Genomic DNA, 26,299 nt, shown 5'->3' with positions numbered 1-26,299 from the left:
ATGTATACAAATGTGTGTGGGCTGGCAAGTGTGTGTTTACATTCATGTACATTTTGGAAGATTCAAAAGCATTACACTTTCCAGCAGTTAAAATTAAATGTCCAGTACTCATGTGTTGGCAAATACGTGAATGTAGAAACTATTATGTGATATGCTAATGTCATCCTTCCCTTCCATGATCACTATAACCAGTCACAATAAATAAACAATGATGAGATAAATGATGCATTTACATGTATATCAGATATACATATATCATATACATAATATTAAATATACATTCCAATCCAAAATATAAAGGCAAGTTTGATTTATACTTAGTCAGTACACCAGAATACCGCAATGTATTGAGGAGTGAGACTTCCTGTGTTAGGGATGATGACAGTGATGTGGCAACCTTCTCTGGCATATTGTTGTTCTCTGTTAAACAACTGCATGGCATCGACATTGTATTCCACTCTGTAATCACAGTTACCAAATCTCTGAGTAGTAAACACAACTGAGTATATGACTTGGTCTCCATCCATACGAGCATTTCCATCAGCAAGGAAGAACCCACGTTCCTTGTTTCTTTCTATCAACTGAACTAAGCCCCTTATATCGATTCCATCACGAAGGGAGACAGCATAGCCTGGACTCCTGAAGATGGCACTGACAGAGAGATCTCCACCAGAAGAATAAATGTTACGACGGAGGACTCGCATGTCCTGGTCCTTTAGAATAAGTAGTCTTTGTTGATATTCGTCATAAGGCACATTGATCATAAGTTCGGTATTTTCTGTTCTTCGTTGTCGCCTTGTAACAGGCTCAAACACAGCCACACAATGAGATTTATCTTTGTCATCATTATAGCAAATGAAGTTGTGTATTCTGTGTGTTTTCCTTAACTCATTGGCTCTTCTGTTTAAATTCCTTTGACTAAGACCATATTTGATTTCATATTGTGAAACATCTGGGACACTGCAGAAGATCATTGAGAACAAAGTGTCTCGACTATCATGGTAGGTGTTCATGTGGCAAGGAACTCTGTTTCTTTTTCTGCCTTCTTCTATGAACTCTTCAAGTTCTCCAAGGTAGAAGCGTTCAAAGAAAAATGGAGTGCTGGATGGCAATGAAGTTCCCGTACATGGAGGTGGTGCTATGTAAATACAGTATATGATATAAAATACTGTCCCAAAGAATTTAATAATCTTCCTATGTATCCCTAAAGTTCATTATCACTACTTTTATGGTAATATCCTATAATTTAGAGATTCTTACATTACAGTTTATTAAAATAGTGACAATACACTGATCAGTTAACCAGTAGTAAAAGAGTTACATTAATTGTCATGCCTATCTGACAATGCGTGATACAGTAAAGCATACACTTACCATCACACTGATCTGTCTCAATACATTGACCATTTCTCAATACTTGTCCTTCAGGACAGACACAAGTTGGTGTGCAATCAGATGAACAAAATGGTGGTGACTGGTAGTTGTCACAAGTTGATTGACATAGAATACCACACTCCTTGTATACTCGACCTCCAACACAGTCATCAGCTATAAAGAGAACAACAAAGCAGTTAATATGTTAGAGATACATCTGCTTGTGCAAGCTTTCACTTTATTTTTATCGGATACCTAACCATGTACATAATTAGTTGACTTACAGCATCCAGTTACATCTCTCCAAGTGCTCACATCAACTCCAGCATTTGCACATGCTCTGGCATAATTAGCCATCACATTACAAGAACAAGTGTCTCTGTTACGTGTCCTAACACATGTACAATAATCAGATTCACAGTTTTCAATGTAGACTTTAGGATCAACAACAGAATGACAAGAATCAAAGGGAGCATTGTTCAACATGGTACATTCTCTTTGTGCTCTATTCATATTTCTTTCACTGCAAGCATTATCTGGCCTTCTATCCCTGCAACCTCCTGAATTGTCTTCAGTCAGCCAAGATCTAGCAAACCTCCTAACACCAGAGCCTGTGGTTCCATCTATCATACGATAATCATCAGAATCATCTCCATTGTAAAATCCACACAAACCACACAACTGTCTCCTTAAACTCTTACTAGCTGAAACTTGTACACTACCAGCATCATCCCAAAAGATGTCTAAATCTTTGTCTTCAAAGGTAACATGTGGATAGCTACCAATCCATTCTACTTTAACTTCTCCAACAGACATCATGCTACCATCAACTGCTGCAAAATTCCTGCCATTAATTGTTACCTGATTGTCACCTCCCCTCAACACGATGACAAGATTTTGACTTGGAACTGTTACAGTGACCTGGTCAATCAATACACTGTTTGAGTCAAGAGCTCTTTGGGTGACAGTTATAGTGAAGTCATCATTGTCACATGGTTTTGCCAGTACATATTCACAGCTTCCAAGATAAGTGTACTGGCTACCATCAAAAGTTCTGTAGTGACCATAGGAATACGCTTGGCAGTAATCAGTGTAACAATCTCTTGGTTGACATTTCCATGTGCCCCGTTTGCATACACAGCTTGATGAACAATTCTGAGATATTCTTCTGTTGTGTTCATAGAAAATACCATCAAAATAGCAACCTACAGGAAAAGTAAATTGTACATAAATGGATATCAGGATAATCTTGCTTATGTACATACATAAAACCAATGTATGTACTTACCTGGTATAGGTGCAGGTGTTGTTGGTGCAGTAGAGCCTGGTGGTCTAGTAGCGGTAGGTCGGTCAGATTCTGCAGCTACAGTAAAAACACAATCAGTGTGCATAATAGTTGTACCGAGAAATAAAGCCTATGAAGGGAGTTGAGCGTATTTGTTTTCACCAAAGTTTAGAGATAAAAATCTATCTTCTAAGGAAACTGTGTTGATGACAAAAGCAGGAAGTACCATAACCACATACATATGCATGATTTAGTCCTTTAATGCATGTCTGTAAAAACATCTAGCTTACCACATTGTCTGGATTTTCCAGTGTAGACAAGTCTGTTAGTAGTCTCTGCCTGTATTATTGTTGGTAGAAAACCCCCTCGATATGTTCTCATGTTGATAGCTCCTTGTGTAGCTTCATCTTGTAATTGTCGTTTGATCTGTGCAGGAGTGTAACTTGGAAATCTCTGTAGTAACAGAGCAACAGCTCCTGCAACAGTGGGACACGCCATGGAAGTACCACTCATTGATACACGATCCCTGTCACTCCTAAATATAAAAGATTAAACACAAAATTATAATATGTATGGTTAAGGAATTCTGCTACTATGATACATTGGTACCTGTCACCTGAATTAAACATTCACAAGAAGTGACCATTACCACAAGGTCACAAATATTTCCCCCTTCATATGAAGTAGTTACCTGTCTAACACTTACAACCACCAGCTAATGAATCCTGTTACATTCGTAACTTCAACTCTTACTGTAGCTACTACCCTATAATTATTGCCTATAATAAGGCTCAGTTACTGATCCAAGAGTGACCACTATATACAGGTTCCACTAGCTTTGTGTATACATAGTTAATAATATACCACTTACATGTGAGAGGCACTTCTTATCCACTGTCCTGGAGCAAGTATATCTACACATCGTCCATAGTTACTGCCAGGAGAATTAGGTCGTGAATTGAACCAATACAACTGGTGTCCTAGGACAGGTGAAAAAATATTGATTGGTACACATGCAACAGCACAAACTAAAGTTTTAAAAAATATGTTTGCAATTCTGTAACAAAATTTGTACATATACGTACATGTACACATCTATAGCTCAGATAACAAAATTTATGTTTATGCATTCATAAACAGCCCCACAAGTCAGACATGCATGTTTACCAGGTGTTCTGGAGTCGGGATCTTCAGCTTCTTGTATTGCTCCCACATTAATCACATCTGGTGAACTTGATGGTGAAAATCCACAAGAGTCCTGACGGAAGTTTCCAGCAGCAGTCACAACTACTATATTGTTAGCAACAGCTTCTCTGATGGCATCATTAACAGGTGCAGTGATTGGTCCAATAAGAGACATTGAAATTACCGATCTTCTTCCAGTGTTTCTGGCACGACTGATGACATGATTGATTCCATCAATAACATAAGAGAAGAATCCTCTCATTTGACTATCCAAAACTTTGATACTGAAATGTAAAGAATTAAAAATGATACTTTAAGAAACAGAGTGTCAATATTTTCAGGTGACCAACATTCTGTGCAATTCTTAAATTTAAATTATAGCTTAATATACAGTGAAGTCCCTCAAAATGGTATGCTAAAATTTGGAAACCTTGATAATCAGGACACTTGTCCATGGTCCCATTTATATTAGTGTAAACATATTTAGGACACTTTAGTATGGTCCCTGCACAGTGTAATAAAACATGCATAACTGCTATCTACCTGTACACTCTAGCTCCCCATGCTACTCCAGTTAATCTGCCAACAGCCAATCCTGCACAGTGAGTCCCATGACCATGATCATCATATCCTTGACCACCAAACTCATCATGTCCACCAAATGATGCACGTCCCCCAAACACTTGATGACTGTATCTTATACCAGTATCAAAAATGTACACATCTACTCCATTTCCTGTTAGGCAGCACACACTTACTCTTTATCACATTATTAGTACTATTTTATTACACAATATAGCTAGGCATAACCATGAAATGATTTATGCATCAAACAGATATAGCTACTGACCTTGAACTGGAGGACAGTAATCACCATCAAGAGGTAGAGATCTCTCATCAAGGCGGTCAATGTTCCAGCAAATTTCATCAGGTTCGAATGACCGTCGACTTCTACCATTGTCTGTTTCTGTTTCATTGTCTGGTTTCAGTAAGTCAACACACATTGGCTTGTCTTCTTCTACTCGTTCAACATTTTTGTTTTTCAATATCTATAATATGAATAGATGTGGACACATGGGTACTGTATATTTACATGCATGCTATGAACAACTCAACAGTTGATTATATATGTTTCTCTGCTCATAGTCAGCCACTGCTATCAGTATCCTACTAGTTATAGGGTAGTACAACTACTAAGTATATGATAATTATGCTGCCGTAGCCCGGACTGTACACGGACGTATATATTGTTTGAAGTCTAGCACTTTTGCAGGGTACCTTGTGTATGTAGTTACTACTGTTCAATAAAGTTGCTGGAAAAATCCTGCTACAGTAGCTAACCTGCTCTGCTCCATCATTGGTAGTGGTGATGACAGATATTCCATTAGTGATGTTGTAACTATCTCCTGCTGCAGCAATCTTTATGTTGCTTTGTCCATTTACATTATCAAATGTTCTTCCAAACATACGTCTACTCCCCTTACGTGCAACAACCAGAAATCTTCTACGGAGGTTAGACTGTATCATAAATTCTTGCTGTGCTTGCATTTCAGCAAGGCACCCACTCTCCATGGGATTGGTTTCTGGCTCAGAAGTCGGTTTTGCTGGTCTCCCGGTTAGTCGGGTACGTTTTGCATACCCCATAGCTAATAGCAAGCAAACTATAATCGTCAGCTTAGTCAGCCACATGTTAAGAATCTATAGTAACTGTAGAGATGATGAGAATGGACAAATGTGATGCTTTTATAGTTGCTCTCATAATTGTTAGTTTATAGTTTGTGGTTTATCCATGTCATCATTTGTGTGGCTTACAATATCCTGACTACCACCATATCTGTAGAGATCCCATTGGGCTTCCAACAACAGGTGGAATCCCTTATTTTATAACTGGAGCAGTCCCTCTAAGTGGTGGATCTAGAAATTTCAGAGGGGGGTTTCAAGTTAGGCAACAAGAAAGTGTGAATACAACTGGCTCTATGAATAATATTTTAACAGATAAATTCATGGTTAGTCTATAAAAGTTTGAAGCCCTTGTAATTGGAGCTTAGAGGTTCCTTTGCCCTGGAGGCCCTTTTTCCCAGGAGGCTCCTTTTGCTCTTTTTCCCATAGGCTACCTACTCATCCTATTGGTAAGTCTATTAGTACATACTTTGACTACCATCACTTCATAGTGTGTAATGAACTTTGACCATATATATGTAATAGTTAGACTTCAGACCACAGGGGTCTAAGTAATTTAGTAACCCGATGGCTTTGTGTCATGACAGCAAGGTGCTACTATACCCATTGACTAACTCTCTCAGTACACAACAATACTCTTGCACCAACTGTAGTTATAAGCTTGTGCTCCAACAATTATATTACTGTGTTATCAATATGAGTAAATGATTTGTGGAACATAGTGAAACCACACAAGTCAAGAAATTTAAAGTTACAATCATACAGCCATATCATGATGACCATTAAATATTAACTTCTATTGAATTATCAAATTGGTGGCTGGCCTAATTTGATGATCAGCAATTGCCTATATCATTTATTCACACTCCACTAGAATCATTTTATATTAATTTTAATGTGTGCATCCACATGTATGCCCATGTGTGTTTTGTTTGTTTAACTTGAAGTATACAAAGCTGGTGAGCCTTAAGGTTATTGAATTACTTAGACCCCTGTGGTCTGACGTCTAACTTATTTAGACTCTGTATGTAGTTGTTGTACCTTAACACTGTTGACAGTTGCTTGTAACAGAGAAATGTATTGTTAATTAGTAGAAAAAAATTTAAGTGTTTAAAATAAATTGATAGAATAAAACCTACTAACTTTTATACATTATGTATGAAACTATACACATCATGTGTGTGTGTGTGTGTGCGTGCGTGTGTGTGTATGCATGTGTGTGTGTGTGTGTGTGTGTGTGTGTGTGTGTGTGTGTGTGTGTGTGTGTGTGTGTGTGTGTGTGTGTGTGTGTGTGTGTGTGTGTGTGTGTGTGTGTGTGTGTGTGTGTGTGTGTGCAGTAAACCTTTATAATCTGGCACTCATTGTTTCCCTAACTTGTGTCAGATTAGTGAGAATCAGATACTGAGGTATTGCATCACAAAATCTTTTGATGCAGCAAAGAGTGTCAAGGCATAATATACTGTATTTATGTGCTTTTAAATGTAGGCTTTATCAGTTGTCAAAAGGTATTTTCAAGTGTATAATTTGAATAAATAATGTATGAACTCTTTGATGAAAATTACCATAATACGATATAGTTGCAGCATCAACATAGAATACATACAAATGTACAAGTTCTCATAATCATGGTCATGTGTGTATCTGATGTAGTACCTATAAGAGGACCAAATATGAACACAGCTATTAGAGTTATATGGCATCATGTGTGTTTATGCTTCATTGTTATTATTTTAACAACTCACAGAAACAATATATATGGATATGAGGATTAACCATTTAAGGTATGCTATCAGAGTATATAGTGTATGCCCATCATATTTGCTAAAATAGACTTACGTACTAGCTACGTAATAATTTATGCCATGTTTACATGCAGAGCATGTCCATTATTTATGCTAATCATAATAAGCAGTTATCGTACGTAATTCCAACCTTTTCTGTCAAATTTTGTTATTTTTCCAAAACATAGCTGGGCATGCAGTATAGCTATAATAAGGGTATGTGTAAGTACATGCATTGTTGAGACAGCGTAGCCAAGTGGTTGGAGCACTACTCTGGTAATTAAACGGTTCCAGGTTTGATGCCTGGTGATCCTTGAGCAAAAGACCCTGCTCCAGTCTACCTAGGGTCTGCATGGAGAAACAAATGCCAACTGTCCATGTGTAATGAGTAAAGTTCAGGTGGGATTTTAGGTGCCCACACATTCATGCATGGCACAGCTTCTGTGGGTTACTTATTCTGCCACAAGAATATCAGCACTGACTCTTAGACATCTGACAGGTTGCCTATAGCAAAATATTTTATTCTATGGTGTAGCTACACTGTAATTACTGCATTTACAATGTTAACAGACATTCCAAAACCTTCTGCTCATAGCTTGTATCTTGGCAAATTAACATTTACTATAAAACTTTTTATGAGTGTTTACTTGCTTGACAATTCTTTGGGTAACCACCTTGATAGTTATGTAGAACATGGCTGCCGCTTTTACTAAAACTCTGACTTACATTTTCAATGCAATGGTATTGAACAACATGTATTAGTTTTTAAAATGGACTCTTGATATTACAAAGAGTAATGCGTGTACAATGGGTGCACCAAAACAATGTAGCAATGGTACTGGGAATGCAGATGTGACCTTTCAGATTTTATATATACTGACAGTAACTGACTTATAGTAGTTGCCTGGCTACTATTACCAATGATGAGTACATTAGCTGTACTAACAGGTCATCATATGTTTTCAACTAGAATCTTAATTACATACATGATTGTAATTTCTTATCAACTTCCTTTCATTCACTATGTAATTTTCAACTTCCTGCCACTGTGTTATAATGTAGTATATATACAGTAAGGCTTCAATTAACCTGTTACCTACATCATGTTCTTTATCAACATTATAAACATCACATAGTACCTAAAAAGGTAATCATACTATACAGCTGTAGCTTCTGCAAAAATTATATGATGTCATGAAGTTAGATAAAACTATATTAGTCCCTATCCCACTGTTCCAGTAGGGACCTACAAGGACAACTTCCAACATTCTCAGGCTAATCATATGAGTATAATTATGAATGTTAACCATACACATGTTATAAGTGACCGGATGTGTGAAAAGAGGTCTTATAGCCTTTCCAATTGCATGTACTTGGCAATCCACAACTTGACTTGCGAGTATGGTACTAGCCTGGAATTTGGTCACTTTACACTCTTATCATAGCGCTATTCCTGGATGTACTTTTAAGACAAATAGGTTAAACACATGATGAATTATTATTTGTCAAACTTGTAAATTTTGAAAGTCTGCAAGACCCCTTATTGCAGATCCGGTCACATATTATGCACATAATTAACAGCATGGTCATGTCTATGTGACTCACATGTGATAACAACCTGAAGATGTGGTACATAGCTACTATACAACTTTGCACATATGTAGCAATATATGTAATACACAGTTTGAACCTGAAGGCATATCTGTGTCAAACTACGCGACTAGTTGCAGAAAGTGGTCTTCAGAAGACTCCATTTTACAATCCAGTCACATATGTGAAATTTGTAGATCATGCACTGAGCATACATGCAAACCTTCTGACCTTCATAACTGTGATCAGTTGAAATGCTGCATGGTTGTATTATATAATCCTAAGAATGTAACATTACAATAACATGTTACTATAGCTGTTAGACCAATCATGATTACATTTGTCAACAGTACAAATATGTAGAAGGCACCAGTGATATAAAAATGACTATTCTTCTGTTCAGTCTTGTGCACAATCTTGAAAGTATAAATGTAATTATTAGCAAGTTCAATGGAATCTCTCTTTGCCACTTGGAAAAGGTGTGTTTCCTTACAGCACAACAACACACACTAGACATGCAATTCTACAGGTTGAGATTTCCCAGTACTACACCCTATAGCTAGATAACAACATTGTTTTGATACTTTCAAGAGCCCATGATTGTTTGTGTAGATGTGCAAATGTTCATCTATTGAATTTGGTTGGTATGTACCTGTAATATTACTTATGTGTTTTTACTGCAGGCTTTATCAATCAGTGGTCAAAAGTATTTTTAAGTTATAAACTATTAATGAGAATCACCATAATACAATAGTTGCAATAGTAACATAGATTACATGTAAATGTATAAGTTCTCATAATCATGGTCATGTGTGTATCTGATTCAGTACCTATAAGAGGACCAAATATGAACACAGCTATTAGAGTTATATGGCATCATGTGTGTTTATGCTTCATTGTTATTATTTTAACAACCCACAGAAACAATATACTGTGGTTATGAGGATTAACCATTTAAGGTATGCTATATATCAGAGTATAAGGAACATGCAGAATTATGATTTTTAACACGTTTCCATGCAGAACATGTCTATTTATGTTCATTATGTACATATAAGCAAGAGTTGATATTGTAAAGTGAACTATTGGTATAAATAGTTATTGTAATTCCAATCTTTACTGTAACTAGCATTTGTTGTTTTGCCAAAAACACAGTTGGGTAATTATGCAGTATAGCTATAAGGGTATGTGAGTGTATGAGCATTGTTGAGGTAGCATGGCTAAGTGGATAGAGCACCGCTGAGCCTGGTGACACTCAGTTACTGCTGTTGTTGTTGTTATTTTCTTGAGCAAGAAGCGTACTCACCTCTACCCATTCAGTTATTAATGATGACTTGAAATTTGCTGGGGAAGCAGCCCAACCACTTGTATCATCAATGGGGGTACCTGATGTTAAATGGGGAGGCAAATTCCCAACTGTCTATGTATCATGTAATGGGTGAGGTACAGGTAGGACTTTGGATACCCACACCTTTACTTGTGAGGCATGGCACACCCCCTGTGGATTACTACTCCTGCCCCTAGGAAGATTTGCAGCACTGACTCTTAGGCACCTGAGTAGTGCACACGTTGCCAGTCATTTGGGTGTGGCAGTCGAAGGCATTGCTTCTTTTGCTTTGTGTGCATGTGCCGTGTGTGTGTAGTGTGGGTGTGTACATGTGTGTGTGTGTAGTGTGTGTGTGTAGCATGTGTGTGTTTGTGTGTGTAGTATGTGTGTGTGTGTGTGTGTGTGTGTGTGTGTGTGTGTGTGTGTGTGTGTGTGTGTGTGTGTGTGTGTGTGTGTGTGTGTGTGTGTAATGTGTGTGTAATGTGTGTGTGTGTGTGTGTGTGTAGTGTGTGTGTGTGTGTGTGTGTGTAGTGTGTGTGTGTGTGTGAGTGTGTACATGTGTGTGTGTGTAGTGTGTGAGTGTGTACATGTGTGTGTGTGTGTAGTGTGTGTGTGTAGTATGTGTGTGTGTGTGTGTGTTTGTGTGTGTGTGTGTGTGTGTGTGTGTGTGTGTGTGTGTGTGTGTGTGTGTGTGTGTGTGTGTGTGTGTGTGTGTGTAGTATGTGTGTGAGTGTGTACATGTGTGTGTGTGTAGTGTGTATGTGAGTGTGTACATGTGTGTGTGTGTAGTGTGTGTGTACATGTGTATACATGTGTGTGTGTGTAGTGTGTGTGTAGTATGTGTGTGTGTGTGTGTAGTATGTATGTGTGTAGTATGTGTGTGAGTGTGAACATGTGTGTGTGTGTAGTGTGTGTGTGAGTGTGTACATGTGTGTGTGTAGTATGCGCGCACGCGCGTGTGTGTGTGCAGTGTGTGTGTGCAGTGTGTGTGTGTGCCCTATATATCCTGTTGCAGTTCTTATATTTTCCTTGAGTTACTCACTTTGCTCCTAGTCCATCCAGCTGTGTGATAGGAACCTGGTATCTAAGTGTCAACTAGGAAAGGAGCCCACCTTCTGTAAAATCCTATTGCTAGTGTTAGTCTGAGAAGCTAATGACAACTGCCCTTGTCTTACGTATTATGTGATTATCAAAATGTACTATGAACATAATGAACGTACATGGTTTACCTGGTAGCTGAAGACTGCACATGATCATACAGTAAATGTACACACACATATTGGCCAGTGAAAGAAAACAGGCTTGGCTAAATTGAAAAGATGTTAGCAGCACAGGTGATTGTCCCTCTGTTTTGTGCTAGAACATCTACAGCACCTAAAACTTTGAATGTATGGTACAAGCAAACAACACTGATCCATCACAGCTACACAGCTATTCTCTGGAATTTCACTAATTAATGAGATGGTATAGTCCTGAGAACAACTGATCTATTTTAGGACTTAGCTCTCTGACATAAATATAGTGAGCGTCACTATATAGTGTGGTGTTTATTGGTGAAGTACGGCTTTATCTCTTCATATCTGAGCTCAGCAATCGCTTGATATAATAATCCTTCACCTCCTTCCATCATTATTATGCTGTCCTACAAGGCCCACAACATTATGAGGTGCTATATACAGACCATCAAGTCTGCATTAACAGTCTGTATGTACAGCCTGGGTACACATATCAAGACACACGGTAGTGTGTCGTGCGGCCCAAGAAGCCGGCGCGTAACACCCGTGAGTATATTGACAGGAAGAAAGAAAACGCAATTTTCGCACCTTAGTAGCTCTGTGCTGCCTTGATGAAACAAGACGATTTTTACTGTGGACATTCCCTCCAACTACAGCACTCCACATTCCAAATTTGAGCAAAATCGCTTCGCGCGTTCCCGAGATATGCGACTTCAAAAATTGGCTCAGTTTCTTCGTTTTTTTTCTTCTTATTTTTCTTTTTCTTGTCGCACACTTACAAAAACTGCTATAAAACTCGAACGCCATATCCGATTGCCTTGAAAGTTGGCACACTGAAGTGGGGTATAAAGGCGCATCTCTGTACCAACTTTGGCTAGGATACGATAAACAGGAAAAGAGTTATGATCGATTATTCACAAAAAATAACACCAATATGTTGTCACGCCTACAGGGTAAACCGCGTATGGGAAGAAGCTGAAAATCGGTGGGTGAATAGGTTAACTATTGAACCTCAAACCTTTTGTGGTTTGAAAGAAATCGAGCTAAAAAACAGGAAGATACAACGAAAAAACCAACAGTATGTAACAATTACGCAATCGAGATTAGCTAATAAAAAACGACTGCTTGCCACGCCTACAAGATAAACCGCTTGGGGTAATGCTTTGAAAATCGTTGTACAGATGGAGTAATCATCTTAGAAAGGCTCATCAATGGTGTAGAAGAATCAGATTTAAATGTAACATCTCCAACTGCATACGTACTATAAAGGGTTGCATTCATACTCTAGCCTATGTTTTCAAACTCCTTTGCCTATGGTAATGGTATGATCATAACTATCACATAATTACAAAGTCTTTAAGTAACACTATTCATTTGTCAGTTTGTTGACACTAATGCCTACTAAGCAATGCCAAAGATCAGAAGTTCTATATAATGCTATATGATAAGTTGTACATACTAGCTATAAAAGTTCTAATGCAAATGACTTTAGGAATTCAAATCCACTTTCCAATTGTATATGCACTGCATATTACTTATTGCTTTAACTACACAATTTAAAGAAGGGTTCCGTTAAATGCGTAGTATTGTTAACATACAAAACTCAGCCTGCACCATTACAGGTACTGTACTAACACCACATAATATGCATGTATAGTTTGTGCCTGTGTGGTAGATATATAGGTAGGCACAATATTACAGTTGTCTTTACTTATGTAGCTACACAGCTTTGCTGCTGGTCAAGAGACTTAATGCCTTTGGAGCATTCTACTTCCCACACTTTATCCAGTCTTGGTGTCAGGGTGATGGGAAAATCAGGAGCAGTGAACTGGTTTCTCATCTGCTTCTTCTGTGGATTAGTTAGTGTCTTGAATGTCCCTTTCAAGATCTCCTCTGTGGGGGTCAAGATAGTGATATAGCGAACTCTGTCACAATCACTTTAAAGACTTCATTGATATTCTGTGAGAGTGTCTTATCATTCTCCACCAGAGTATCAACATCCTCCCGTACCAAGTTGGTCTGCTACAGTTGTAGGACCACTTCGTCATAGACCTTCTCTAATTAGCTTCCAACATTACAACAAGGAAATTGCTTCAAAACAAAGAAAACAGCCAAAACTAACATGAACTAGACCAAGGCCGAGGTGGCAAACATGTGGAACTCTTTATAGTACACATTTGTAAGGCTGTACATGCTATGCATTCTTTTAAAATTTTAAAGCAACCAACTGGGGAATTAGGCTAAACACCATTGATATGTGAGACTGAGCTTTCTGAAATATGATTTTAGAATGTTTCTTAGAGGCGATTTCACTTTGTAAAGAATGTTTTACATTGTTAATACTACAATGTGAATGATCCTTTTTGTGTTATTCATTTAGGAACAGTCAGAAGCTCTTCAAGTGACCAAACATCATGACCTGTTAGCTAATGCCAGTGAAGAAATGCTTCGTCTTCAACTTCCCCTCATTCAGGACCCCAGACAAGTGACCTCTGCTAATAAGAAAACACAATAGCGTTGATGTACATGTATTAATCATTTTACTAATTTATATGAAAACAAATCAGTTAACATTGTTGAATGTTTATGTATTGCAGAGCAGCTGTAAAACATCAGCATCACTCGAGTATTAGCTGATCTCTAACTCAAGCTAAAGGGAAGAGAAATAGATCTATAACGTTAAAAAGAATTTGTGCATGCATAGTTGTGTAAAGCTGCATACTAACTTGTGTGTGCATACATGAAACATATACAATTAAGTACCGGTAGATACATACATAGAGGATTCTCATTTCCATTGGATGCATTCTTTAGGCCTGAAAGAGGAGGGGGGTTGGGTTCTGAAACAAAAAGGGTCCACAATTTCGTCCAAAAATTTAGAAGCCAAGTCCATCCTTAACTGAAATGTCAGTCTTTAGTGATCTGCTTTTAAAGGGTTTTTCTTGGGACAGAATTCAGATAGCATATGCTTAAAAGTTTTGAGTTAAAAGAAAAACTGGTAGAGTACATGACTATGGCAAGATTTGGAGGATTAAATTTGTAGCTAGACAGGTACATTGTTGCTTGATTTGGAAGAAAAGTTTCATACTAAAATTTTCTGCAGTAAAAGTCTGCTGGTTACAGCCTTGTTCTTGTAGGTAAATCATCAATGTCTGTAGAGTCTGTTTTGTTTGCATGCATAATTGTAATGATTCAACAGTCAGGTTGTGTATGGGTAGTTACAATGGACAGATATGTGGCTTGAAGAATAATAACTTGATACATTCATTAACCAGTTATAAAGACATGTGGGGGGGACAGGTAGTGTGAATGAACAAATGTGAAGTGACAAATACCATACCAACTTCACTGCTGGTATAAAATGAAGTCCCTGTAGGACTTTACCATCAATCTACCTGAGATGTTGAGTTTATTTGTAGTACTAACTTTGATGGCTTGCAGTGGTCAGTTGTTAGTTGATGTAACACTGCACCAGCCACCGGCTGGGAATTCATCAAAACTGATCACCACTGATTTATTTGATGCTGTGAAATTTCATCACAAGAAATTAAGAAAGGCTAGAAGTGTAGAAGCCCGTCAAGATGGACACTACATCATCATAATGAAGAACGATGGTAACTCAATAGCCTCACATCTTATTGGTGACCTCACTGATGCCACTGGTGATCCTAACAGCCCAGTAGACTCCAGGAACTTGAAAGTACAAGACAATATTGGTAGCATGGTAACAGCTGAACTAAATGAAGAAGGACTAAAAATGGTGACAAGTGTACAGTGGAACTTGCAATTGTACATTGTTATGGACACAAAAGTCACTTGTATTGTAATTCAGACATCTAGTTAGGTCTTATTAATTAAAGTGCATCTTTTAAACAAATAAACTGACCTGGAAAATTTGATGTGTAGTCAGGACACTTGTGATTGTTCTTGTGGTGTCCAATTACGCAAGTTGCACTGTAGTCAATAATTATCACAGTACTGCTATAGAGTAACACTGGTGTGTGTGTATTCACAGGTCATAGAGAATAATGAGGTACTTCATGTTGAGGAGGACCAGAAGGTTTATGGCGACTTAGACATGGAGGAACACTTGCCAGAATCAAATTATGTTGACATTATTGGCAAGGATGATGAAGTGAAACTGAGCTGGAACATTGACAGATTAGACCAACGGAATTTACCACTCAACAAACACTACTGCCCAAAGAGTGATGGTAGATAAGAATAAATATTTTCTGCACTGCAAATTATTTATAGTTGTAGCTTTTGCAAGTTGAACTCTCTACACAATATTCTGCTTAGTTGCAACCATTTTCAAAGCACCATCGCTTAGATATACCATTACAGTTTAAAATATGGATATGTGCAAATCGGTTATGAATATACACAATAATCCACATGTCTGCCTACATGCATATCTGGTTAATAATGTGTGCTTGATTTGATTCATTGTTTACCCTAGTAGTTACATCTGGTGCTTAGTTACCATTACACCACAGTTAGGTGCAGTATATACGTATCACAATGTTATGATTGATTACTACTCTCCCCTGGGTAGGCAGCAGTACCACCTTAGAAGTTTGAACAAGTTTGGCTTCAACAGTTGTGATCCAAAACATAAGAGCCTTTGCAATTATATTAATTTAGCTAAAACCCACTATCAATCCTGTGAAGTGTCACTAGAAGATCATCAAAGAAATGTAATGATTCCTGAGAATGCATGGAATGCACTAATGAGAATAGGAGGTAGGTACTACCTCCATTTATCGTTAATGCATTCCTGAGCACTGATAGCAGTGCTATTATGGCATCAGTTTATACACCTCCCCTTCCCTTTAAAGTGAGGAGTGAAAGTGGTATATGTTTAGGTTCCATGCACTGTAATTTCAATTATTCTTTCAACAGGTTCTGGTGTGGATGTGTACATACTTGATACTGGGATCAACTATGATCATGTGGTGTTTGGAGGACGTGCATCATTTGGTGGATATGATGAGTTTGGTGGTCAAGGAGATGATGATCATGGTCATGGTACTCACTGTGCAGGATTGGCTGTTGGGAGGTTAACTGGAGTAGCATGGGGAGCTAGAGTATACAGGTGATGTGATATAGCTGTAATTTAATGAAGTACCACAGGCTAACTTATAATGTATTTGTTTTTGAATTTATATACCTTACTCTATCTGTCTTTATTTTGTATGTCATAATCATAGACAGTGTGAAATTTGTTATAGACTAATTAGCATGTTGGGATTCAAAAATTTGGTAAATTCACCACACATGTCAAAATTCAATTTGTATTTGGTAGAATATGGCCTATTATGTAGATTGTTTCATTTTCAGACAGTAACAGTTAACAGTGGTTATAGCTTCAAGTAACAAAAGCAATTCTGCAGTTGCTAGATATTCGATACAAGTTGCTGTTCATACTAATGTGTGACATTTAGTATATCAATTTTAATTTATAATCACTTAGCATCAAGGTGCTGGATTGCACACTGTCAGGGCTCTTTTCCTATATCATTGCTGGGATCAATCATGTTATTGGACGTGTCAGACAAACTGGAAGAAGATCAGTAATTTCAATGTCTCTTATTGGACCAATCACTCCAGCTGTTAACATTGCAATTAGAGCAGCTGTCACTAATAATATAGTAGTTGTGACTGCTGCAGGTAAGACTGTTCAACTTATTTACTATATGGCACAATTGTACATGCATTTATAACACAAACCCTTAGTCATGTCTGGTGTGTATGCATATACGACTTAAGTCTCTCATGCGTGTCTTTAATTCATCTTTGCTAGCTACTTTTCATTTTGTGGTAGGAAATCAGCGTAACGACTCATGCAGATATTCGCCTTCAAGTTCACCAGATGTTATCACAGTTGGAGCTATCCAGGAGGCAACAGATGCCATATCTAACCTACCAGGACATATGCTATACTGGTTCAACTCATTGTCAAATTCTCCTGGTACAAATTATGGACAATGTGTAGATGTGTTTGCCCCAGGGCAGTGGATACGTAGTGCTTCACACAGGTAAATTACATATAATATATCGTGTGTGAATCATTTTATATTTGTTCATGTGCTATAGGAATGATAGAGGGGTAGCACAGATGAGTGGTACTTCCATGGCTTGTCCTACAGTTGCAGGAGCAGTTGCCCTCTTACTACAAAGGTATCCGAATGATAGTCCACATCAGATAAAACAACGACTACTAGCTGAATCAACTTTGAATGCCATTAATTTGGAAACTTATCACGGTGAAAATCTACCATCAGTGATTGCTGCCACAACACCCAATAGGCTTGTCTATGTTGGAAACATATGTGGTAAGAGCTGGTTTATAACTAAAGACACTAAAACGATTCATATAGCAGCCACATGATGATTTTTTACAGGCACATCCACACCCATATCATTCACTACTACAGCAGAGACTACCATGTCTACTACTCAAACTCCTTCACCTTCCATAGATGATACTCCACTGTGCCAAAGTGATCTGCTACCTGAACAACCCTCCGTTGTCATTGACAGTATTGATGAGGGTGGTCTTAAGCAATACATTGAGGACTTTACAACAAGGGACATGGTTCCTTGTCATGTAAACTCATTTACAGATGGCCAGAATGTGAAGTTTTCTGTTGTCTTCTGCAGTGTCAATGATCCCTCACAGTACACTTTCCTATATGCAGTGTCTAAAAGGAATTTATCAAAGACTTCCAAAGCGATCAGGGATACCCATAGTTTGCAAACACTAGCATGTTACGATAATGTCAGAGGCAAACTCCGATGCGCTGCCGTGCTTGGACCAACACAAAAACTTACTAAATTCAGCATAGCTATGCCATATGGTAATTACCAAATTCAGTTGCTCAAAAGACGAAAATCAAAGTTAGCTGTGTTCAGTCGGAAAGTGTATGTTAAGAAATCAGCAAATGATTTGCTAGTAGATGTGGTGTATCAACGACGGAGTTTCAGTACATCTCTTCAAGACCTCCTAACTCTTAATCAACTGGTTAGGCTGGTAGAAGCTAACAAACAACGTGGCTTCTACCTTGCTGATGGAAATTCTCGACTGCACTATGGAGATGTAGTATATTCAGCTTTGTTCACCACACAGAAATATGGCAAATGTAATTACAAAGTATTATACAATTTAAGTGTGGGTGAACTGTATGATGTGACAATTGATTTATCCAAACATGGTTACCACATCAAAGTAATTATCCCTACAACAGAACAAGCTAGAACATTATATATAGCTGTATTCTGGCATTAAATAATAATTTTTATCATTTTTACCTATACATAATTTTCAGGGGCGTACGGACACTGCTTGAAGTTTCTTAGTTTACTAGGGTGGTATATCCCCAGTATATGGAACAGTTAATTGTTTGTTATTTTAGTAGTTTTTCAGTAAACCCACATTCACTGATGTTGTACTGAGAGTTTAAAACTTAGTAAAACAATTATGTTCCATATACTTAAAGTTACTGACATTTTACTATCAGTATAACTGGGTACAACTACAGTAAAGCAACTTAACAAATTAGTAAACTAAGAACCTTCAAGCAGTGGGAGGGGGGTTCAGATAGGTACGTAGTATATAATGTCTATGGTTTTATACAGCAGGACTCTAACACCATCTATTTAGTGTGCATGGCAGGGCAAAACGAGTGAGTAATAGTGTATGGCACAGCACAACAATTGATATAAAGTTTGCATTCATTTCTCAGGGAAGGATTTACAGAGGTATCATGAGCCATCTTGAAAACTTGTCAAAAAGATCGATATACTCTAATAGAGCAGTCGTATACACTCTAATAGAACTAGAACGTGCATGTAAATATCCATATGTTAAGAGACTTCATTAGTGGATTTTTTTAGACATTCTAACATTAAATTCAAAACTGAGCATGACCTTATACTGTTATAGCTTGGTGTGCAGTGTTTAAATATATATATATCTAATAATTTATATTATATCACTTGGGCATGCAAAATATGAATCCATGCAATGCATATTTAATGTTTTGATTGTAAGTCATTCCATTTGTATCAGTGGATTCATGGTTCCTATACTGGTGGGATAGCTATCACTTACAGATGTCTATATTATGTGTCTCTGTGTGTTATGTCGTCTGTTTCCACTAGGTAGCTTTATCTAGCATTGGCTTCATTCCAGGGGTACTTACATGCATTATGATAGTACTAAAAATACAGCAATTCGCTAGTTTTGATTCATTAAAATATTGAAAGTCTCTCAGCGGCCCTTTCAAAAATCCTGGCTACGCCCCTGATTTTCTATGGTGTGTTTTACAAGTTTGGACATATCATAACATTTTATGTTATAGTATAGATATTTCAATATAGATAAAACTGTTGCAACTGTATTTGTATAGTGTTAGTCCTGTTGATTATTGTATTATAGTTGTTATATACACTACAATGTGTATCTATAGCCATACTATAATACATACAACACTGCCACATTTTCTTGAACTTGTAATTTACTTTTTCACAGCTTGACTGTTTTGAATTGTATTGCGTGTGTATACAGCAATTAATAATACAACAATGGTGAATGAGGTGCAGCATGTATACATACCAAAGTGCCAACTGTATGTGTTGCATGAGTATCATTATTATACTTTAACTGTATGTTATAAAATGCAATACATTTTACTTATGGACAGTACAGTTATTATTACAGGGTGTAAATGAGATTATGTCTCAAAATAAGTGTTATAGACATCCCCTATGGACTTCAGTTAATCATTCATTCAGGACCAGCAAAAAAACAGGGCATGCATAGGCACATAAATTGCCTGCTTTTTGAAGATCTTCATGAATCACCACTTTTAAAGCTAATATACACTATGACCGTGTAATTTTCAAAATTTTAATTAATGGACAAGACAAGTTATCAATGTAGGTGACTTTTCATATAATGGAGTTTGGTTTGTCACATGTCAGGTCAGTTACAAACTGTACTACTTTAAAACAACCACAGTGGTGGATACAGTGAGGTTGCAATGGTTTCAGCTGAAACCCCCTCTGAAAATAGTGTGCGCCCCAAATTTATTCTGGATGATAAAATCACCACAAGTTATACATAGTGTGTTATAGAAGGACTCTCTAATGGCGAAAACCTACTTTTACATTTGAAATCACAATTACATATAATGGCATTCTACAGCAGGTTTTGCATGACCTTTTTTAAAATTTCCTTTTAATTTTTTTTTTTTTTTTTTTTTTTGGTCTTCGACCTACAGCTAGGGTGTTGAGTGGAATCTGAAACCGCCTCTGAAAATTTCTAGATCTGCCACTGAATCACACATTCATATTTCCAGCATTATCAGCATTAGTACATCCTCTCTAGTGACCATGTGCAGCAAAATAACTAACTCTACTCAAGGGAGGATTTAGTGGGGTGTGCTTGGGGGGCTGAAGCACTCTCCCTCCAAATTTTTACCATGTGCTTGCTAGAAAGATAGTAGAAGCTACAATACAGGTGTGGTTGCATCTAAAACATGAAAACATGGAAAGAGCAAGAATAGAAGGGCTAATCTCTTCTAGGGATCAACAAGAGGGAAACAAAGGGGTAAAACTGCTAAAAAGCTGCTAAAGATCAAAATAGTTTAATAGAACAGTCAACTACTCTGATAGAACATTCATCAATAAATTCTTAAACTATAAAGAACAAAGACCAACTCCCACTTTGAACTTATACTACGGCATTTATGCTGTGCCCTTTATATGAAGACTAGTTACCACTGCTAGAAAATAATGATTTCACTTAGTTACAAGTGGCTCACAATTGCTTATTTGATAAGGTTCAGTCAATATTATTGCCAAATTCAATCTCAGAAAGCTAAATTTTCAAAAATTTTCTTGTGAAGGGTATGCTCCAAGAACTCCTAGATAAAAGCATGCTCCAAGAACTCCTAGATAAAAGCATACTCCTCATGCTGAGTGTTCTTCTCGCACTGCACTACTAGTTGTATCAATCAGATGCCACATTTTTTAGCCACCATTACAAATTCCCACCCCCCTTGGGGAATCCTAGATCTGCCCCTGCTACTAACTAGGTCATCATGTACATGCATGGTTGTAATTTCTTCCTTTTACTATTCACAATAATACCACTTTTTTCCAACTTTCTGCTGTGAGGCTTCAATTACACTGTATGTGTTATGTAATTTAACGTGTTCTTTATAATGTACTATTTAAAATGGTAATCCATCAATTTTATAGAACTTCGATAACACACAATGTGATGTCGATTACTAAATTTCCTGCACTCTCATAGTATGATCTATTATGGCATGTCAGACTGAATAACTGAGCACACACAATGCACAAATGCAACAGGTTAAATCTTACCCTTCCTTCTCAATCTACCGTAATGATCGTAAAACCAGAGGTGGAGGTATACTGATAGCAATTAAACAGACGATCCCCAGTAGAATTATTAGCATCCCTGATGAAGTTGAAGCCCTTACTGTCCAGCTAATGTTGTATGAACCTATTAACCTGTGTCTTATTTATAACCCACCTAACTGCTCTGAAGTATACAAGCAGGATCTCTTGTCCTATTTAGAGACTACAATGCAATCCTTAGTAAAGACCTATATACTTGGTGACTTCAACTCCCCAGACATTGATTGGGCCACTCTGTCTAGTAACTGCAATTTTTCTTCAAGCTTATGTGATCTTTCATTCCAATATGATTTCTCTCAAGTTATTGACAGTCCAACCCATATTCATGGCAATACCCTTGACTTAATCTTCACTAATTCACCCGACTCAGTCACAGACATTGTTATATCTAATGATCCAAATCCGGTAACAAAGTCTGACCATTACTTAATCAGCTTCAAACTCCAGCTATCAACTACCCAGCACAGTATCACCTCTAAACCAATCTACATTTTTGACTACAATAAGGGAGACTACAATGGCCTGACTAACTTTCTGTGCAATATTGATTTTTCTAATTGTTTCCAGTCTAACAATGTTGAATTTATCTGGTCATATATAAAATCCTCCTTATGCGATGCCATGGCAAAATTTATTCCAAAGATCAAGCTCAATTCTACTCATCAGCCCAAATATTTCACCCCAGCAATCAGACATCAGATTAACTGTATCAGGTCTCTTAAACGAAGACTTCGCAGATCTCCCTCCTCCAGTATCAGGAATCGTTTTCACACTGCTGAACAGTCACTGTCCGATGAAATCCATAAAGCCAGGTCAGAGTTTGAAAGAAAGTTAATAAATAACTTTGCACCAAATAATAACTCCATGATCTACAAATATATAAGAAGTGTCAAAAAATCCAGCTCTATACCATCCTCTGTCCTTTATAACGGTGCTCCTGCCACTGACAGTGCTGATAAAGCCTCTCTTTTTAATGAATATTTCTTCTCTGTGTTTACCTCCTCAGACTTCGTACTCCCACCCTACCCTGACAAAATTGACCCATATGTCAGATGTCATTTAGTATCAATCCAAATATCTGAACAGGAAGTATATGAAGCACTCGTCTCACTCCATACTGACAAGGCCACTGGTATTGATGGTATTGGCCCAAGGATTCTCAAACAATATGCTAACATTCTTGCTAAGCCATTGCACCATTTGTTTACAATCAGTTTAAATAGTTGTTCCATACCTTATGAATGGCGCATACACACGATTGTTCCTGTACATAAATCTGGTGACAAGACTCAAGTTACTAACTATCATCCAATTTCTCTACTCTGTATAACATCTAAGGTATTAGAACAACTAGTTTACAACAAAACCATTTCTTACATTTCAAGTTTTCTCTCACCTCAGCAGTTTAGCTTCTTAAAAAATCGATCCACAGTGCAACAGTTGCTTCTCATGTTGAACACCATACATAGTACTAATGACCAAACTGATGTAGTCTATCTTGACTTCAAAAAGGCTTTTGACAGTGTCCCCCACAAGGAACTGTTATTCAAACTTCGATCACTTGGAATTTCTGGCAAGCTTTGGTCATGGTTTGAATCATACCTACTTAATCGTTATCAGTGTGTGAAGATTAACAACTCTTTGTCTCACCTTCTCCCAATTCTATCCGGAATCCCACAGGGAAGTATACTTGGCCCACTTCTATTTCTCATATATGTTAATGATATTCCGGACATCATTAAATTTTGTCTATTGTTTCTATTTGCAGACGACACCAAATGCATCAAAACTATCTCCTCACCACTAGATTCACTTAAACTTCAAGAAGACTTAAATAATTTAAACTTTTGGAGTACCCACTGGAATCTTCTATTCGGTCTATCAAAAATCTTTCTGCTATCTTTTAAAAGGAAATCTCCAACATCTTACAATATCGGCACCTCCCAGATTTCATGTGTTGATAAATACAAAGATCTAGGAATTATGTTATCAAGCGACCTGTCATGGGATGCTCACTATAACCACATTATCTCCAAATCCTATCAGGTACTTGGACTTCTAAGAAGATCTTTCTCCCTACAAAATTATGTCCAAGCCAAATCTCGACTATATACCTCTCTTGTTAGATCCCAGTTTTTCTACTGCTCGGTCATCTGGAAACCCCACCTAATTAAGCACATTCAGCAACTCGAACGTGTTCAGAGGCGTGCAACCAAATACATTCTAAATGATTACTCTACTGACTACAAGTCTCATCTTATTAATCTCCATATGCTACCCCTGATGTACATTCCTGATGTAAATGATGTGATGTTCTTTCTTAAAAATCTCCACAACCCCCACAATGGATTTGACATCAATAATTTCATTAAATTTACAACTGGTCACACACGTCTAGCTTCTGGAAACAAGCTACTCCAAACAAGATCACCTGACAATTCCACTAGTAACTTTTATTTTAACCGGCTTCTTCGCATCTGGAATGCCCTTCCCGTTATCAACTACCAGGACAACCCACTCAAGATAAAGGCCAAACTTTTAGATTATCTGTGGAATCATTTCACTGCCAATTTCACCTCCAACAACACCTGCTCTTTTTCATTTCTATGTTCATGCTCAAAGTGTTCAAAGATCCCTCACCAACCTAACTTCAACTCCCTTTAACTGTTAATTCCCCCCCCCCCTTTAAGTAATCTTAGACTAGTAAGTAAACTTTGTAGCTAATCACTACTACAATTTAGCTTCCGGCCACTGACACAGGATGTCAGTGGACCATCAGTGTGCTGCCATATGTCCCAATTCTATCATACCAACATCTGCAACTTGTATGTATGTAGGTATATGTACACTGTAAAGTTAATTATTATTATTATTATTATTATTATTATTATTACCTATATTTGAAAACTGTACTTTGTAACACAAAAATATAATGTTAAAGTGGTTCTGAAATATTTTCCTACATACATACGCTGCAGATCTCAACCTGATAATATGTTGCATGTGTATACTGTACAACTCAGCCAATAGTTCATCGTGTTACTGGTAGCTATTGGCAGAGGGAACCGTGCCATTTTAATTAGGTCATACAAGTGTAACTTATGTTAACACCAACATACTGTGGTAGATATGAGACATGCGGCAAGTTGGCAACACATTGTAAACACACCTGTTTAGCTGCAGACCTCAGGGGCGGATCTAGGATTTATAAAAGGGGGGGCTAACTCAAGGTACTAATCTGTTGGGTAGAGGTGTGTAAAGCACACTTCCCAGCATGCGAAGCATGCTGGAACTAGGGGGGTCTGGGGGCATGCCCCCCCCAGGAAATTTTTGAAAAATAGATGCTAAAATACTGCAATTTGGAAACATTTCCAAATAAAATTCATAATATTTTCTGCTTGTAGATATTTCATATTGTATTGTATTGTATTGTATTAATACTTTACAGTGACCAGCACTGAAGGTCTGACAGCAACATGTGCTGCAGCCTTAGGATTACCTAACCTAATTTCAAGGACTTGGACTTAGTGACTTATAGCTGAAATGGTGTAACAGAAAAGGGGCCAAAGTAAGGAAAAAAAAATCCCTCCAACCCCAGGAATCGAACTGCAGGTCACCCAATGTCTAGTCGGGGCCACACTCAGTCTCCTCCAGGAGGGATGGATTTTCTTCCTTAATCCTAAAGTATTTATTGTATTAATGCTTTACAGTGACCAGCACTGAAGGTCTGACAGCAACATGTGCTGCAGCCTTAGGATTACCTAACCTAATTTCAAGGACTTGGACTTAGTGACTTATAGCTGAAATGGTGTAACAGAAAAGGGGCCAAAGTAAGGAAAAAAATCCCTCCAACCCCAGGAATCGAACTGCAGGTCACACTGCCTTTAGATTATAGGTATGGCTTTCTAAAGCATTTTGCTAATCAAAATGTTTGGGTAGGTACAGACAACCAAGTACACGATGCAACCCTCTCACAATTGCACAACACCGAATATGTGAATGTTAGAATAATATAATGTTGAACGTGGAAAATTTGAACAATACAAGATTGAATCTGAGAGCATTTTCAATGAAAATTGTGTACCTGAATTAAGTATTGCCATATATATTAACTACACAAGTGGATGAATGAAGCCCTTTAAACAAACCAATGCACTTCATTGTATATATGTATAGGTGCAGGCAGATTTGGAAAAATTCCATAACAGAACCAACTACATGTTTCCAGTGAATGTTCTATTAGAGTAGTTAGCTGACTGCTCTATTAGAGTATCTCGATCTTGTACACCTCCAATGCTGATCCGGGTCCTTGTTACATAAACTTCAGCATACATCCACTGATAATACCTTGGAAAGATGTTTATAAGGTGGTTTTATGAGTATTTGT

General features: G+C 37.5%; 4 protein-coding genes across 4 annotated transcripts; 3 read left to right on the top strand and 1 right to left on the bottom strand.

The window, feature by feature from the left end:
- Positions 1–202: 202 nt before the first annotated feature.
- LOC136252126 (uncharacterized) lies at positions 203–5,534 on the bottom strand. Its single transcript, XM_066044507.1, has 10 exons — positions 5,186–5,534; positions 4,695–4,893; positions 4,388–4,580; positions 3,827–4,128; positions 3,531–3,639; positions 2,950–3,194; positions 2,663–2,737; positions 1,659–2,579; positions 1,375–1,548; positions 203–1,138 (listed from the first exon to the last, which is right to left on the bottom strand). Exons 1-10 carry the CDS (start codon positions 5,531–5,533, stop codon positions 318–320), a joined length of 3,387 nt encoding a protein of 1,128 aa, XP_065900579.1. The 5' UTR covers position 5,534; the 3' UTR covers positions 203–317.
- A 9,324-nt stretch (positions 5,535–14,858) lies between these two features.
- On the top strand, positions 14,859–15,831 carry LOC136252125 (uncharacterized). Its single transcript, XM_066044506.1, has 3 exons — positions 14,859–15,217; positions 15,473–15,671; positions 15,721–15,831. Exons 1-3 carry the CDS (start codon positions 14,888–14,890, stop codon positions 15,732–15,734), a joined length of 543 nt encoding a protein of 180 aa, XP_065900578.1. The 5' UTR covers positions 14,859–14,887; the 3' UTR covers positions 15,735–15,831.
- A 356-nt stretch (positions 15,832–16,187) lies between these two features.
- On the top strand, positions 16,188–18,793 carry LOC136252124 (uncharacterized). Its single transcript, XM_066044504.1, has 5 exons — positions 16,188–16,555; positions 16,934–17,130; positions 17,285–17,498; positions 17,557–17,795; positions 17,865–18,793. Exons 2-5 carry the CDS (start codon positions 17,043–17,045, stop codon positions 18,746–18,748), a joined length of 1,425 nt encoding a protein of 474 aa, XP_065900576.1. The 5' UTR covers positions 16,188–16,555; positions 16,934–17,042; the 3' UTR covers positions 18,749–18,793.
- Positions 18,794–21,834: 3,041 nt separating this feature from the next.
- Positions 21,835–23,131, top strand: LOC136253863 (uncharacterized). Its single transcript, XM_066046523.1, has 2 exons — positions 21,835–23,053; positions 23,127–23,131. The coding sequence occupies exons 1-2, from the start codon at positions 21,835–21,837 to the stop codon at positions 23,129–23,131; spliced, it is 1,224 nt and encodes a 407-aa protein (XP_065902595.1).
- The last annotated feature ends 3,168 nt before the right edge of the window (positions 23,132–26,299 follow it).

This window comes from Dysidea avara, chromosome 4 (genome assembly GCF_963678975.1).
Source record: "Dysidea avara chromosome 4, odDysAvar1.4, whole genome shotgun sequence".
NCBI lineage: Eukaryota > Metazoa > Porifera > Demospongiae > Dictyoceratida > Dysideidae > Dysidea > Dysidea avara.
The sequence above is the reverse complement of the archived record's forward strand: the minus strand, read 5'-3'. Positions and strand labels throughout refer to the sequence as shown.

Coding starts and splice junctions, on each gene's coding strand:
- LOC136252125 (XM_066044506.1), top strand. CDS start 14,888: ATGGCTTGCAGTGGTCAGTTGTTAGTTGATGTAACACTGCACCAGCCA. Junction 15,218..15,472: donor ATGAAGAAGGACTAAAAATG/GTGACAAGTGTA, acceptor GTGTATTCACAG/GTCATAGAGAATAATGAGGT.
- LOC136252126 (XM_066044507.1), bottom strand. CDS start 5,533: ATGTGGCTGACTAAGCTGACGATTATAGTTTGCTTGCTATTAGCTATG. Junction 4,129..4,387: donor TGGGGAGCTAGAGTGTACAG/GTAGATAGCAGT, acceptor TTTACATTTCAG/TATCAAAGTTTTGGATAGTC. Junction 2,580..2,662: donor AACACCTGCACCTATACCAG/GTAAGTACATAC, acceptor CTTTTCCTGTAG/GTTGCTATTTTGATGGTATT.
- LOC136253863 (XM_066046523.1), top strand. CDS start 21,835: ATGCAACAGGTTAAATCTTACCCTTCCTTCTCAATCTACCGTAATGAT.
- LOC136252124 (XM_066044504.1), top strand. CDS start 17,043: ATGTCTCTTATTGGACCAATCACTCCAGCTGTTAACATTGCAATTAGA. Junction 17,131..17,284: donor AGTAGTTGTGACTGCTGCAG/GTAAGACTGTTC, acceptor ATTTTGTGGTAG/GAAATCAGCGTAACGACTCA. Junction 17,499..17,556: donor ATACGTAGTGCTTCACACAG/GTAAATTACATA, acceptor CATGTGCTATAG/GAATGATAGAGGGGTAGCAC.